Here is a 15,584-nt window from a genome sequence, read left to right as displayed (position 1 = left end):
AGCGGTGCAGGATGCGCTGCTCCCCCCTCCTCCCGACCCCCCATCCTGTCTCAGCCCCTGGGCAGGCCACCCCCATGCGCTAACGGGAGGTGGAGGGGAGCAGCGGTGCAGGATGCGCTGCTCCCCCCTCCCCCCGCCCCCCCATCCTGTCTCAGCCTCTGCGCAGGCCACCCCCATGCACTTGCAGCTCCTGGAGAGGGACGAAGCCAGCGTGCACGTGGGATGCGGGCTTGCGCCCTCCATGGGCCTCACATGGAGCAAATACCGCGTTGAAGGGAAAAGGTCCACTGCCATGCGCCTGCGACCGAGGTGTCAGGCGGTCACTTCCTTTTTACCCGGAGCCCTCCATGTGGGTTTAATCTCACTTCCGCCTCCACGCGTTCCCATCCTTAGCGCCCGTGGAACTAGCAACTCCCGTACACTGCTCTGGAGCATTTTTCCCCCCCTTCTAACGCATCCAGTCCGGTTAACTGAATTGCTTTGCAAGTGCGTCGCCTGTCATGTCGTGGGCATCTGGAATGGCGTTTGAGGAGACAGTCGCCCCTCACGGGGTTCTACACTGGGTTTTGTTTTGCTTTGGGTCTCTTTGATTGGTTTTGTTTTGGTGCAGCTGTATAGGCTGAGGTGATCTGCAGCTCCTGCCCTTTTGGCTCCACCTCTCAAGTGCCGGGGCGATAGGCATGAGATGCTATACCCAACGAGCGTTAACCTTTAGAACCCTAAACTTTAAGGAAGAAAATGTTAAGGATTTGTTTTTAAGTACGTATGACTGCATGTCAGTATTGCGTGTGACTGTATGGAATCTCTTTGGAGCCGGAGTGACAGGCAACTGTGGGGAATCAAACTCAGGGCGACTGGAGGAGCAGCGAGCACCCTTGGCTTCTCTCGGCTCCTGTCTTTAAAAGAAACGTTTACGTTAGTTTGCAGTTAGACATGGTGGCACATACCTGTAATGCCTTGGAAAGTTGAGGCAAGAAGATGGCTGTAAGTGTCAGGTCACCCTAGGAGCTAGTGTGAAACTTTGTCTCAAAAAGCAAATCACAAGAAGACTTGATTTGCTGGCGTAGTTGGCTTCCCAAATTTTGGCTGTAGCCAATAGCAGAAGGTTCCTTGTAGCGGTTTAACAAGAACCACTTATGGGCTGCAGAGACGGCTCAGAGGTTAAGAGCACTGTCTGCTCTTCCAGAGGTCCTGAGTTCAATTCCCAGCAACCACATGGTGGCTCACAGCCATCTATAGTGAGATCTGGCGCCCTCTTCTGGCCTGCAGGGGTACATGCAGAGAGAGCACTGTATCCCCCCGCCCCCCTATTTATTTATTTATTTATTTACTTATTTATTTATTTGGTTTTTCAAGACAAGGTCTCTCTGTGTAGCCTTGGCCGTCCTGGACTCACTCTGTAGACCAGGCTGGCCTCGAACTCACAGCGAACCGCCTGCCTCTGCCTCCCAAGTGCTGGGATTACAGGTGTGCGCCACCACCACCTGGCTTCTTGAGGATTATGTTTTATACTCTTGGACTATGTGAATTTTTCTGCAACTTGCAATTTTTGTTTCCTTTTTTTGTTTGTTTGTTTCTTGATATCTATCTATCTATCTACTGGGTGGTGGCGCACGCCTTTAATCCCAGCACTCAGGAGGCAGAAGCAGGTGGATCTCGAAGTTTGAGGCCAGCCTGGTCTACAGAGCGAGGTCCAGGACAGCCAGGGCTACACAGAAACCTTGTCTCAAAGGAAAAAATATATATAAATTTTAAAAATGCATATATATCTGTCCTCAAGTTCTGATGCCTGAGGAGACCGCAAGAGGGGCTGGATTGGATTTGCTGGAGCTGGAATTACAGGCAGCCGCGAGCCAAGCAAGCTGGGTGCTGGGAACTGAACTTGAGGCCTTTACAGTGTGTGCTTCTCCCGCCCCATTCAAGCATTCAAAACAAAACAAAACAAAACAAAACAAAACAAAACACACCAACGTCAAAACACCATTCTATCTAGCTGACTTATAACAACTCTATATTATAAAGAACAAGAAAAAATTCTTTTGAGACAAGGTCTCACTATGTAGATCAGGTTGCTGTGGACTTTATAGGATCAGCCTCCCAACTGCTAGGATTAACGTGGGCGCTACCAGGAGTTTTACTTTTTGTTTTGTTTTATTTTTTGAGACAGGGTTTCTCTGTACAGCCATGGCTGTCTTGGAACTCACAGAGATCCGCCAGCGTATGCCACCACTGCCTGGCCTGGCTATGATTGTTTTCTTTCTTTCTTCCTTTCTTTCTTTCTTTCTTTCTTTCTTTCTTTCTTTCTTTTTTTCTTCTCAGAGCTGAGGACTAAACCCAGGGCCTACCAAGCGCTCTACCACGGAGCTAAATCCCCAACCCCAGAAATATTTATTTATTTATTAAGTATACAGTGTTGCTGGGTGTGGTGGCGCACGCCTTTAGTCCCAGCACTTGGGAGGCAGAGGCAGGCGGATCGCTGTGAGTTCGAGGCCAGCCTGGTCTACAAAGCGAGTCTAGGACAGCCAGGCTACACAGAGAGACCCTGTCTCCGGTAAAGAAAAAACAAACAAACAAACAAAAAATATATATATATAAAATCCTCCCATATTTTCCCTTCAAAATGTTCTCTTTTCTGGTTTTGGGATTTTTTGTTTGTCTGTTTTGCCCTGGCTGGGCTGGCGCTTGCTATGTGAGTCAGAATTGGTCTGGAGTTGTAGGACGGGCTGCCTCTGCCCACAACATAGAAGGCTGCGAGTGTTTCTGCTATACAGAGAAGGGAAGCCGAGTAGCTGTCAGCCCTGGCGCCCTCTAGAGGCAGGGCGTGTGAGTCTCCACCTTCTGCTGCAGGTTGTAAGGAGGCACTTGGGAGGCAGAGGCAGGAGGATCGTTGTGAGTTCGAGGCCAGCCTGGTCTACAAAGTGAGCCCAGGACAGCCAAGGATACACAGAGAAACCCTGTCTTGAGAGAAAGAAAGAAAGAAAGAAAGAAAGAAAGAAAGAAAGAAAGAAAGAAAGAAAGAAAGAAAGAAAGGGAGGGAAAAAAAGACCCTGTCTCAAAAAACCTAAAAAAGATAGAAAGATGGAATTGGGGCTCACTAAAGCTGTCAGAGGCAACCCCAACAACCCCTTTCTTCTGCTTAGGTCCTGCTTACCTCCTGAAGTTTCTAAAACCCCTCAAAACAGTGTTACCAGCTACAGATAAAACATCCAGCACACAAGCCTGTGGGGAGCAGTTCATGTCCAGAATATAAGCAAGGAGGCCGTGTGTGGTGGCGCACGCCTTTAATCCCAGCACTCGGGAGGCAGAGGCAGGTGGATCGCTGTGAGTTCAAGGCCAGCCTGGTCTACAAAGTGAGTCCAGGATGGCCAAGGCTACACAGAGAAACCCTGTCTTAACAAAAACAAAAACAAAAAACCCCAGATTATAAGCAAGGGTGACCGTTAAGTGTGCCACAGAGATGTCAGGGTGGCATTGGGTCCATGCGGACACTTTCCACTCTTCAGTACCACTGGGATCCTCTTCTTCCTCTACCCTCCTCCTGCGCACTCGTGTTCACGCGGCGTGCATGCATGCGCGTGTGCGTGCAGAGGCCAAAGGCTGACTTGACGCCAGGTGTCTGTCGGTCACTCTGCAGTGTATGGACAGAGGCCTCAAACCCAGAGGTGGCTGCTTCAGCTAAGCCCGCCAGCCCACTGGGGTACCCCGTCCTGCTAGGGTTACAGGCAGGCCTCCACACCCGCCAGCATTTCCATGCCTGCTCCTCTCTCTGGTGCAAGTGCCTGGCCCACAGAGCCACGCCCCAGCCCTTCCCCCTTGCACACCAGCCTCTCGCGCAGACCAGGCTGGCCAAAACCGCCCTTAACTCCCGAGCACCTTGCTGACCGTCGCTGGCATTCGCTGCTGCGGCCGCGGCTGCGGCTGCCATGCGTCTGCGTGTCTCTTGAGTGACTTGCTTCTGCATCTTTGCTTTTGCAGCGACATGGGCTCCAGGGCTGGCTACCCGACTCAGGTTTACAAAACAGCCAGCGCAGAGGCCGCCCGGCCGCCCCAGCTGGCCCAGTGCGGCCCCTTCCAGCTCTCCACGTCCGTGCCCAAGTCCTTCTTCTCCAAGCAGTCCGCGGCGCACAGCAAGCACCCGGCCGGGTGGAAGAGGACGGACGAGCCCCCACCACGGCCGCTCCCCTTCACCGACGCTAAGAAGTAAGTGCCCTCGCCGCCGCCGTGCTGCCCCACACCCTGGGTTTACAACTGTGAGCAAGACGGCCACAGAGAGCCTTGCTCTTAGGGAGCTGACGCTCAGCTGGGATGACAGACCGTAGGCGTGGTAAACACGACGCTGGGATGGAGTGTAGCAGCGTGCAGGTGTGACCTCAGCACTCCTGTCTCTGCCTCCCATCGCTGGGGGGGGCATGCTGGGAGTGTAGGTGGGCGCCCCAACATTCCAACTTTTTACATGGGTTCGGGCTCATGTAGCGCTCCTTGGCTGTTTGCTTGCTCGCTCACTTTTTAATTTATCTGTTTATTAGTACGTGAGTTTGTGTAACGTGTGTGTGAAAGCCAAAAAAATGCGTCGGGCATCCTTCTCTGTCCCTCTCTGCCTACTGCTTTGAGGCAGGGCCTCTTCCTGGACCATGGTCTCCCGGATTCTCTGTTAGGCTAGAACCCAGCAAGATCCTGCAATCCTCCTCAGAGCTGGGGTGGCAGGGATGGCAGATGCCTACCTTGTTACATAGGGGCCGGGATCTGAACTCTGGTCCTCACGATTCTGTAGCGAGCACTTTTAACTGCGGAGCCAGCTCTCCATCTCCATATAGAGTGAAAAGTGGAGGAAGTGGGTTCTGCAGTTAAGAAAGGGCTTCGATACCAGGGCAGAGCTCAGTACAGCCCCTGCCTAGAATCCCCCAGTGAGGGGCTGGGGTGTGGCTCAGTGGTAGAGCCCCTGCCTAGAATCCCCCAGTGAGGGGCTGGGGTGTGGCTCAGTGGTAGAGCCCCCGCCTAGAATCCCCCAGTGAGGGGCTGGGGTGTGGCTCAGTGGTAGAGCCCCCGCCTAGAATCCCCCAGTGAGGGGCTGGGGTGTGGCTCAGTGGTAGAGCCCCCGCCTAGAATCCCCCAGTGAGGGGCTGGGGTGTGGCTCAGTGGTAGAGCCCCTGCCTAGAATCCCCCAGTGAGGGGCTGGGGCGTGGCTCAGTGGTAGAGCCCCTGCCTAGAATCCCCCAGTGAGGGGCTGGGGGCGTGGCTCAGTGGTAGAGCCCCTGCCTAGAATCCCCCAGTGAGGGGCTGGGGTGTGGCTCAGTGGTAGAGCCCCTGCCTAGAATCCCCCAGTGAGGGGCTGGGGTGTAGCTCAGTGGTAGAGCCCCTGCCTAGAATCCCCCAGTGAGGGGCTGGGGTGTGGCTCAGGGGTAGAGCCCCTGCCTAGAATCCCCCAGTGAGGGGCTGGGGGTGTGGCTCAGTGGTAGAGCCCCTGCCTAGAATCCCCCAGTGAGGGGCTGGGGTGTGGCTCAGTGGTAGAGCCCCTGCCTAGAATCCCTCAGTGAGGGGCTGGGGTGTGGCTCAGTGGTAGAGCCCCTGCCTAGAATCCCCCAGTGAGGGGCTGGGAGTGTGGCTCAGTGGTAGAGCCCCTGCCTAGAACCCCCAGTGAGGGGGTGGGGGCGTGGCTCAGTGGTAGAGCCCCTGCCTAGAACCCCCAGTGAGGGGGTGGGGGTGTGGCTCAGTGGTAGAGCCCCTGCCTAGAATCCCCCAGTGAGGGGCTGGGGGCGTGGCTCAGTGGTAGAGCCCCTGCCTAGAATCCCCCAGTGAGGGGCTGGGGTGTGGCTCAGTGGTAGAGCCCCTGCCTAGAATCCCCCAGTGAGGGGCTGGGGTGTGGCTCAGGGGTAGAGCCCCTGCCTAGAATCCCCCAGTGAGGGGCTGGGGGTGTGGCTCAGTGGTAGAGTCCCTGCCTAGAATCCCCCAGTGAGGGGCTGGGGTGTGGCTCAGTGGTAGAGCCCCTGCCTAGAATCCCCCAGTGAGGGGCTGGGGTGTGGCTCAGTGGTAGAGCCCCTGCCTAGAATCCCCCAGTGAGGGGCTGGGGTGTGGCTCAGTGGTAAAGCCCCTGCCTAGAGTCCCCCAGTGAGGGGCTGGGGGTGTGGCTCAGGGGTAGAGCCCCTGCCTAGAGTCCCCCAGTGAGGGGCTGGGGGTGTGGCTCAGTGGTAAAGAGCTTCTAGCTTTTCACTGGAGAATATGACAACCAGTGTGCAGTAAGTACACTCATTGTGTCCTTTCCAGATGCGAGGCTCAGTTCTGAGTTCTTTTTCACAGGTAAAGATTACTGATAGGCTTTGTTTCATCATTAACTGAGGAGAGGTGCACATGTGCAAGTCAGCAGTCACCTTCCAGAGGGCAGTGCTCTCCTCCCTCTGTGTGCCTCCCACGGGCCAAACTTAGGTCCTCCAGTTTGGCCACAAGCACCTTTCCCGCCTCTCTGGCCTTTCCTAAGCGCATTCATCACTGAAGGCTCAAATGAGGTGAGGACACAACATCCTCCCCACCCAGCAGACAAGGTCACTGAGCTCAGGGTTGCATGCGGAAGGAGGTGGCCTTGACCCATGCAGCCAAGTGTCCTGCTCTGTTGGTGAGGAGTTTCTGCATTCCCCCATCAGCACCTCCCTCCTGACCTAGATGGGGCTGTTTAAATCTGTGGGTGACACAGAGCTTGAGGGGGGGGAGGCGCAGGAGACAGAGCAGGGTCCCTGGAGGTGTCAGCAGGCTCTGAGAATCCAGTTCACATGGCTCACTGACAGCCAGAGGGGACTCTGAAAACTAGAACCTGGTCATTTGCTCTCTGTCTTACAGTCTCCTGCCACCCGGCCCCCCACACCCCAGGGTTAACGTGGGAGGTTCCGTTCCGAGCGCTGTGTGCCACATTCCTCGCACAGACTCCTGTCTGATCTGGGTCATCCCTCTACGCTTCCCTCTGCTCCAGCTACACTGACCCGAGCGTGCCAGCCCCACCGCAGGACCTTTGCACAGCCCCTCCCCAAGGCCTGGGACAGTCCCCTTCCAGAGAGTCTCTGGCTAAGGCCACCCCCTCAGGCAGGCCTTCCCCACTGTCGGGTGTCTCTTCAACTCTGTTCTACTTTGCATTTCTCCCACCGTCAGACAGGCGCCACTGCCTTGGGCATGGGACATTTGTGACCTGGCTGGCACACGCTGGGGTAGCTTGGTCAGTAAGTGTACTAGCCATGGATCTTCTCTGAGGATGCAGGCACGAGCATCCACATCCGGGAAGATGAATGACCCACCCACACGGAACCTGGGAGAGAGAGCAGTACTCAGAGGTGCCAGGTGTCCCACAACCGCCACCTGCAGCTGCAGGTGCGAATGTAAGCCCATGGGCCGGACGACTTAAATTTGCGTCCAAGCTCCACACCAAATTTGTTTTCACCTCCTAGACTATCAGTGCCCTCGCCAGGGAAGTGAAAATGCTGCCCGAACCCACTCCTCATGATCGCCTGAGGAATGCACACACACACAGCGCTCAGCCACAGCCCCGGGGCCTGCATGCTGGCATGCCTCAGTTTCCCCAGCATGGAAGACAGTAGTGCTTCCGCCACAGAAGCGGTACGAGGGATGCTGGCTTCCAGTGGGCAACTGTTGCTTCCAGGCTCCCTTCTTCCTCGGTCTCAGGGGCCCCCAGCTCCATCTCAGTGCCGCCAAGAAAAGAGCACAGGAGTCTCTCCTTAGGCACCAATTACCCACATATAGCAAGTGTGTCCCTGCCTTTTCCCCACTGGCCTCTGCCAGCCATGTTGGCAGAACCCTCAGCCCTGCTGGGCTGACAGCCATACTAATTAGCTTAATTAACCTGGCCCCCAGGGAACCACCCCGTTTGGAGGCCAGAGCGCCACGTCGGCTGGGATGGCACACAGCCACACCTGACTCATTGCTTGCCCGCACATCCACCCGGGCCGTCACAGGAAGCCGCTGCCACTGCTGGGGTCCTGTCCACACGGCTTTCCTTTTCTTCTGTTTCTCGGTCTTTAGGATTATTATGATGTTAACGTGTACAAGTATTTTGCCAGCATGTATGTTTGCACCACGTGCGTGCAGCACTTGTAGAGTCCGAAAAGGGTGTCAGAACCCCTGGAACTGTAGCCACAGGCTGTACTCACTCTGTAGTTTGTGAGCCTCCCTGTGGGTGCTGGGAAGCTAACCGGAGGCTTCCAGAAGGGCCGCCCTCCAACCCCAGAGCTTCCTTTGTGGTGGTTCTTCTGATGGAATTAAGCCACAGCTCGGCAAAATCTGAGTTTAGACAGCGTGGGCAGAGCGCAGTTATGGCGAGGAGCAATAGACAGACAGAGCCTTGAGCACGGTGTTTTCCTCCACTCGTACAAAGCTAGAGAGATGGTTCAGTGGCTAAGAGCATTCACTGCCTGCTTTCACAGAGGTCCTGAGTTCAATTCCCAGCAGCCACATGGTGGCTCACAGCCATGTATAGTGAGATCTGGTGCCCTCTTCTGGCCTGCAGGTGTACATGCAGGTAGAACACTGTATACATGATAATAAATAAATAATAAATCTTTTTAAAAAAAAACAACCATCTATAATGAGATCTGGCGCCCTCTTCTGGTCTGGAGGTGTACATGGCAAATAGAGTGCATAAAAATACACAAAGAGTTGGACGTGGCGGTGCACGCCTTTAATCTCAGCACTTGGGAGGCAGAGGCAAGCAGATCGTTGACAGTTCGAGACCACCCTGGTCTACAAAGCGAGTCTTGAACAGTCAAGGCTACACAGAGAGACCCTGACTCCAAAAACAAAAACAAAACAAACAAAAGAACCACACAATTTTTTTAAAGAAAAATAAATATAAAATACAAAAGGTAGAAAATTAAATTAAATACTGCAGAATGTTTGAGGTTTTGTTTTTGTTGTTGTTTGTTTTACTTGAAGGGGTTGTTCGGTTTCCTTGTTGTTGTTGTTGTTGTTGTTGTTGTTGTTGTTGTTGTTGGACTGTGTGGGCACATGCGTACCACAGCAGGCTGTGGAGGTAGAAGGACAGCGGAGTAAGTCCTCGATTCCGCTGTGGACTGCAAGGGGGAAGCTCAGGCTGCGGGTCTTTCCTAGCAAGCCGCTCTACCCACCGAGGCTGGAGCTCACGCAGCCCAAGATGGCCTGGAATTCGGTGTGCAGCTGAAGAGGGCCTTGAACCCCTGCCACTGCTTCTTCCACCTAAGTGTCGGGTGACAGATCAGATGCACACGCACACCCACACCCAGCAGTAAGGGGCTCTCCTTCTCCACAACCCCCATCATAAAAGCAGCCCGTTTGATTTTTTCTTTTTTTAAGATTTAGTTATTATGTACAGTGCTCTGCCTGCATGTACACCTGCAGGCCAGAAGAGGGCGCCAGATCTCACTATAGATGGTTGTGAGCCACCATGTGGTTGCTGGGAATTGAACTCAGGACCTCTGGAAGAGCAGCCAGTGCTCTTAACCTCTGAGCCATCTCTCCAGTCCCATCCCTGTTTGGTTTGTTTGTTTGTTTTTCGAGATAGGGTTTCTCTGTGTAGCCTTGGCTGTCCCGGACTCGCTTTGTAGACCAGGCTGGCCTCAAACTCACAGCGATCCACCTGCCTCTGCCTCCGGAGTGCTGAGATTAAAGGCGTGCGCCACCACGCCCTGCTTTGTTTGATTTCTTCAAGTCCTTCCAGACACATGCTGAATGTGACCTGTCACGTGATCATGTGAGCGTTCCCTCACTCCACACCCTTCCTTTTTTAAAATTTATGTGTGTGAGCGTTTGGCCGCATTTTTGTGTATGTGCACCACTTGCATGCCTGGTGCCTGCAGAAGTCAGAAGGACAGGTGGTTGTGAGCCACTGTGTGTGTGTGTGTGTGTGTGTGTGTGTGTCTGGAAAGCACACCTGGGTCCTCTCAGGTCAGGGGGGGGCAGCAAGTGCTCTTCACTGAGCCATCTCTTCAGCAACCCCCTTTTTTTTTCTTTTTTTTTCTTTCTTTTTTTTTTTTTTAGTCTTCCATTGCTGTCATTTGAAACTGTCACTGTACTGGGTAACCTTGAACTCTCAGTCCCCCTGTCTCAGCCACTCGAATGCCTCAGTTATGGGAGTGTGCACCGTCTGCGGCTCCATGCTGTTTTTGATATGTAGCAACACAGTTACCAGATACACCTGGGCGTCTTTTGCCAATGCCTCTACAGTAGGGCACAGAAGTGGCCTTGTGCTTAAGAGTCATGGAGTGGAATAGTTGACAGCCACCAGCCCTATGGTCACTAGATTTGGACAACCGTAGAGACTAGGGAGCGAGACAAAGAAGAAAAGATGTGTTGAAGCCAACTTCGAGGGAACTGGCATTTTAGGATGGAGCTCAATGGTCAGCCTAGAATCCCCCAGTGAGGGGCTGGGGGTGTGGCTCAGTGGTAGAGCCCCTGCCTAGAATCCCCCAGTGAGGGGCTGGGGGCGTGGCTCAGTGGTAGAGCCCCTGCCTAGAATCCCCCAGTGAGGGGCTGGGGGCGTGGCTCAGTGGTAGAGCCCCTGCCTAGAATCCCCCAGTGAGGGGCTGGGGGCGTGGCTCAGTGGTAGAGCCCCTGCCTAGAATCCCCCAGTGAGGGGCTGGGGTGTGGCTCAGTGGTAGAGCCCCTGCCTAGAATCCCCCAGTGAGGGGCTGGGGTGTGGCTCAGTGGTAGAGCCCCTGCCTAGAATCCCCCAGTGAGGGGCTGGGGGTGTGGCTCAGTGGTAGAGCCCCTGCCTAGAATCCCCCAGTGAGGGGCTGGGGTGTGGCTCAGTGGTAGAGCCCCTGCCTAGAATCCCCCAGTGAGGGGCTGGGGTGTGGCTCAGTGGTAGAACCCCTGCCTAGAATCCCCCAGTGAGGGGCTGGGGTGTGGCTCAGTGGTAGAGCCCCTGCCTAGAATCCCCCAGTGAGGGGCTGGGGTGTGGCTCAGTGGTAGAACCCCTGCCTAGAATCCCCCAGTGAGGGGCTGGGGTGTGGCTCAGTGGTAGAGCCCCTGCCTAGAATCCCCCAGTGAGCGGCTGGGGTGTGGCTCAGTGGTAGAGCCCCTGCCTAGAATCCCCCAGTGAGGGGCTGGGGTGTGGCTCAGTGGTAGAACCCCTGCCTAGAATCCCCCAGTGAGGGGCTGGGGTGTGGCTCAGTGGTAGAGCCCCTGCCTAGAATCCCCCAGTGAGGGGCTGGGGTGTGGCTCAGTGGTAGAACCCCTGCCTAGAATCCCCCAGTGAGGGGCTGGGGTGTGGCTCAGTGGTAGAGCCCCTGCCTAGAATCCCCCAGTGAGGGGCTGGGGTGTGGCTCAGTGGTAGAACCCCTGCCTAGAATCCCCCAGTGAGGGGCTGGGGTGTGGCTCAGTGGTAATGCAGGTTCCATTCTCAGCATCACAAAAGGGGGAGTTTGTTTTTTAAGTCCATGCTAGGCAAGGACTTTGCCACTGAGCTGGCCTCTAGCCCCGCTACACAGAATCTGTACCCTGCGTTAACTGCAGGCACACTTTGTGTCATGTGTCCCTGCAGGCCTTTCTGGGTGAGACATTCCCTGAAGCAGAACTTCCAGGGTGGCTAGAGTGCCCATTTCAGTGTCTTCCATGGGTCTTCGTACAGTCTCTGCAGAGGAGGAGGCTGGGCGACGCTTTCCCTGTGGATGCTGTTCTGAGCAGACCTTGCTCCTCACCAAAGCAGAGGAACCTACCTGCATGGAGGATCTTGGGGAAAGCCAGAACTCCATGGTGGGGGAGGGGAGGCCTGCCAGCCACCCCAGAAGAGCATTTGTGTGGGGAGTGCATCCATCCTTCTGCCTGTTTCCTGCTCAGTTTGCCCAGAGAGTCCCTTTCGTGCGAGGGACAGAGACAGTATGCCCTTGGCCCGCAGGTGGATTTAGCCAGGACAAGAAAACCGCTCCCCTCTCCGCCTGCCTTTGTTAAAATCGCAAGGGCGGCGCCTGAGAAACAGAAAGAGAGCGCAGACTTCAGAGCCTCCTGCAGCCTGCCACATCTGCCTTCTTTTCTGGGCTCAGAGACGCTTTTCTTTCTCCGTAACAAATGGGGACAGCCAGGTGCCAGCCTGCTTTGGGCTGCTTGCGAAGGTTGTCACCCTGACAGACAGGAGAGCCCCACCTTCCCACCCTGGAATGGGGCTCCTGCTCCCAACAGGGGACCATTCGCCCCCATACTCCCCAGAAACCGTGTTCTGTAAGCAAAGTAGAGTTTCTGAATCCAACATGGGCACGTTTCACACGTCATGGCAATGTTAGGTCCGTCCGTCTGTAAACATGACAGAAGTTGGGTGTGGTGACCCTGGAGGCTGGGGCAAGAGGCCAGCGTGAGCCACATAGCAAGACCCTCTCTCAAAAAAGCCAAACCGAAGAACAAAGAAAAGGGAGGGAGGGGGAGCTGAGGCGTATGTGGGTAACAGAGTGCTGGCCTAGCATGCATGAGGCCCTGGGTTGGATCCAATCATCACGAAGACGTTAGCTGATTAGTTAAGAGTTTACAATAAGAGCTGAGGAGATGGCTCAGTGGCTGAGAGCACTGGCTGCTGTTCCGGGGGGAGGGGGGGGTCGCCACACTCTTCTGTCCTCCGTGGGTACCAGACACACAGTATAGCACACAGATATACATGCAGGCAGAACACACACACACACACATAAAGTAAAACTTAAAATTCAAAATAAGTTAGGTATGGTGGTGTGTCTTTAATCCCGGTACTCTGGACAGAGGAAACTGGGTCCCTATAAGTTGAAGGCCAGCATCACTACATAGCAAGTTCCAGAATATCCAGGGCTACAGAGAGAGACACTGTCTCAAAAAAAAAAAAACCAAAAATACAAGTCTATGTACCTGGGAGTGGCTTTCTTGGTTTTTGTTTGTCTGTTTGGGGTGCAAATGCGTGTGCACGTGTGTGCACATGTTTGTGTGTGCATGTGTGTACATATCTGTACACATGTTTGTGTGTGGACGTGTGTGGACATGTGTTGTAGACTTGTGTGGACGTGTGTACAGTCCACAAGAGGGCATTGACTCCCCTGGAGCTGGAGGGATAATCGGCTGTGAGCCCCCCCCCCCGTAGGTCTTGGGAACCACACTGTGTCCTCTGGAGACCAGCAAGCACTGAGTCCTCTGCAGCCCTTCACTTGGTTTGCTTTTTACCTTCAGACAGGATCCTCCGTAGCCCAGGCCGGCCGCAGACTCAGTAGTAGGAAAAAGCACCTTGAACTCCTGATTCTTGACTCCACCTCCCACGCGGTAGTTGTGCAGATGTGTGTGGCCACATCTGGACTTTAGGCGCATGGTGAATCTAATGGGACTCCGGGCTCAGTGCACGCCGAACAAACACTCTGCCAGCTGAGCCACACGCGCAGCCCGTGCCGCGCAGTTCCAGAGCCCCAGTGCAAGGCAGCGTCTCGGAAGGGCTTTGCTGCTGCCTTGGTTTCTCCTTAGGAGTGGCGAGGGCTCAGGTCAACAGGCTGTCAGTCCTAGGCTGGGAGTCAGGCCACAGACAGAGGCAAGAGGAGGCTGGCAAGCCACGCTGGCCCTTGGGGCTTCTGAGTAGAAAGCAAGGAGCCACGGGGGAGCAGGCTGGTCTGGAGAGAGCTGGGAGCCGCATGAGCCTCCAGCTCAAACATCTGCTTTTGTCAGAGGCCGGCCAGGTGCTTGGCCGCAGATCCCATAGCGATACTCTGAGGCGTTTTCCATCTATGGGACACTGTCTTGGTCACTTTTCTATTGCTGTGAAGAGACCATGACCAAGGCAACTTAGAAAAGAAAGTGTGTCAGAGACAGCCGGATCTCTATGAGCTCGAGGCCAGCCTTGTCTTCAGAGTGAGTCCAGGACACCCAAGGCTACACAGAGAAACCCTGTCTCAAAAAACCAAAAACAGAAAGAGAGTGTGTATTTTGGGCTTATAGTCTCAGAGGGTTAGAGCCACGACCATCATGGCGAGGCACATGACGGCAGCAGGTAGCAGGCGGCCAGGCTCTGGAGCAGTAGGTGAGAGCTAACGTCTTGGGGCACAACCATGAGGCAGAGACAGAGACACTGAGAACCAAGAGTCCTGTGGAACCCCAAAGCTACCCCAGCGACACACCACCTCCTCCTTGCCAAACAGTTCCACCAGCTAAGGACCAAGTATCCAGAGGACAGAGGGGCCTCCCGGGGGGGCCACCACCATTCAAGCCGCCACAGACACGGTGGGACTTGCCTGAGACCCACAGCAGGAACAAGCAGGGCTGATGCACAGCACTAGCCTGCTCTTTCCTGTCATGGACCGACCTAGTTGGGTATAGGTCCTTGGGGACGGGGATGTTTAAAGGGCAAAAGATAGGCTAGTGACAAACGGACCAACTTACGGGATGTTTGAGTCTGAGTGTATTTTATACACATTTTGAAGGAATTTTTTGTGTGTGTGGTTACTTTTTTATATATATATATATATATATATACAATTTAAAATACAGGATGTAGTGTAATAATGTTGTCATCAATCTTGAACAGTCATTCATAAGTCATTAGATTGGTATCAGTAGCCGTTGGCGGCACACGCCTTTAATCCCAGCACTCGGGAGGCAGAGGCAGGCGGATCGCTGTGAGTTCGAGGACAACTTGGTCTATAAAGCGAGTCTAGGACAGCCAGGGCTACACAGAGAGACCCTGTCTCGGGGGACTGACTCTGGTATCAGTATGTATGTGTCCTCTTTATCAAAAGTCAACGTTCTCTCATATCAAACATCTGTGTGTCAAGACAGTTTTTTTTAAAGCTCTCTTGCCACTATGTGGAGTTTACTCACTTTATTTGTAAGTCATAATGTGAGCTATGATTAATTTTTAGTCATGTTTTTGTTAACAAGTGGAGCAGAACTTAGTGGTAAACTTGACTGAATGACCCTTGGCTGTTTTAAGTTTTAAGTTAAGGGTCACCTAGTAACACAGTTACGTCTGAAAAGTTCTTGATAAGAAAGTAAAACAAAGGCAAAAAGTTTCCAAACAATGAGTAAGAGATAAAAAGGAGGGCGGCTGTCATTAGTTACTCTTGTTAAGAACATCAGACCCCGCTTCTGGGAGGCTCTCCCTTAGGCAGGGGCCGTAGCCTCTGGTTCTGTGGTAACGTTTGTCACACAGACTCCGCAGGAGGGGTCGTGACACTTTCCTAGGATTCCTTTTCCTACCCCAGTCCACTGTGGCCCCAGAGGTAGCCTGACTCTGTGTTCTGGAAAGCTACAGAAAAGAGCAAGGAGGAAAGCTCCCTTCCCATCTGCCCTCCGGATTGGGGGGGGGGCCAGGCGGGGGGGCAAACGGAGGGTGGCAGCCGTCGGGCGTCAGGACCCTGTGGTATGGGGCGTTGTTATCCCATGTGACACACCAGGAGCCCCCCACCCGACCTACCCCAGAGTTCCTAAAGCAGAGGGGAGGGCATTCTCCGCCCGGCCTGCCCCACCTCCCACGAGCCCCGCCACCCAGCCCTCCTGCCGACATAAACACCAGGTCCTGAGCCTGGCCCGTCAGCCGGGGCTCCTCAGACACAGTCCACAGTCCTTACTGTGGCTCTGTGGCTCACACAGGTCTGGCCCGGGCTCCTCCCAGGCCTCCCTTC

At 54.4% G+C, this 15,584-nt stretch overlaps 1 protein-coding gene across 4 annotated transcripts in view; it reads left to right on the top strand.

The window, feature by feature from the left end:
- The window catches only part of SIPA1L3 (signal induced proliferation associated 1 like 3), a 216,770-nt gene that overhangs the window by 191,688 nt on the left and 9,498 nt on the right, over positions 1–15,584 (top strand). For all 4 annotated transcript variants that reach the window (XM_084771148.1, XM_084771145.1, XM_084771146.1 and 1 more), the window contains exon 16: positions 3,976–4,200. In XM_084771148.1, the coding sequence (XP_084627274.1) occupies positions 3,976–4,200 (225 nt within the window). The remainder of the gene's footprint in view (positions 1–3,975; positions 4,201–15,584) is intronic.

Source organism: Acomys minous, assembly GCF_964271855.1.
Source record: "Acomys minous genome assembly, chromosome: 20".
NCBI classification, from domain to species: Eukaryota; Metazoa; Chordata; class Mammalia; order Rodentia; family Muridae; genus Acomys; species Acomys minous.
Note: the sequence above shows the minus strand (reverse complement) of the source record. Positions and strands in the feature narration are given on the sequence as shown.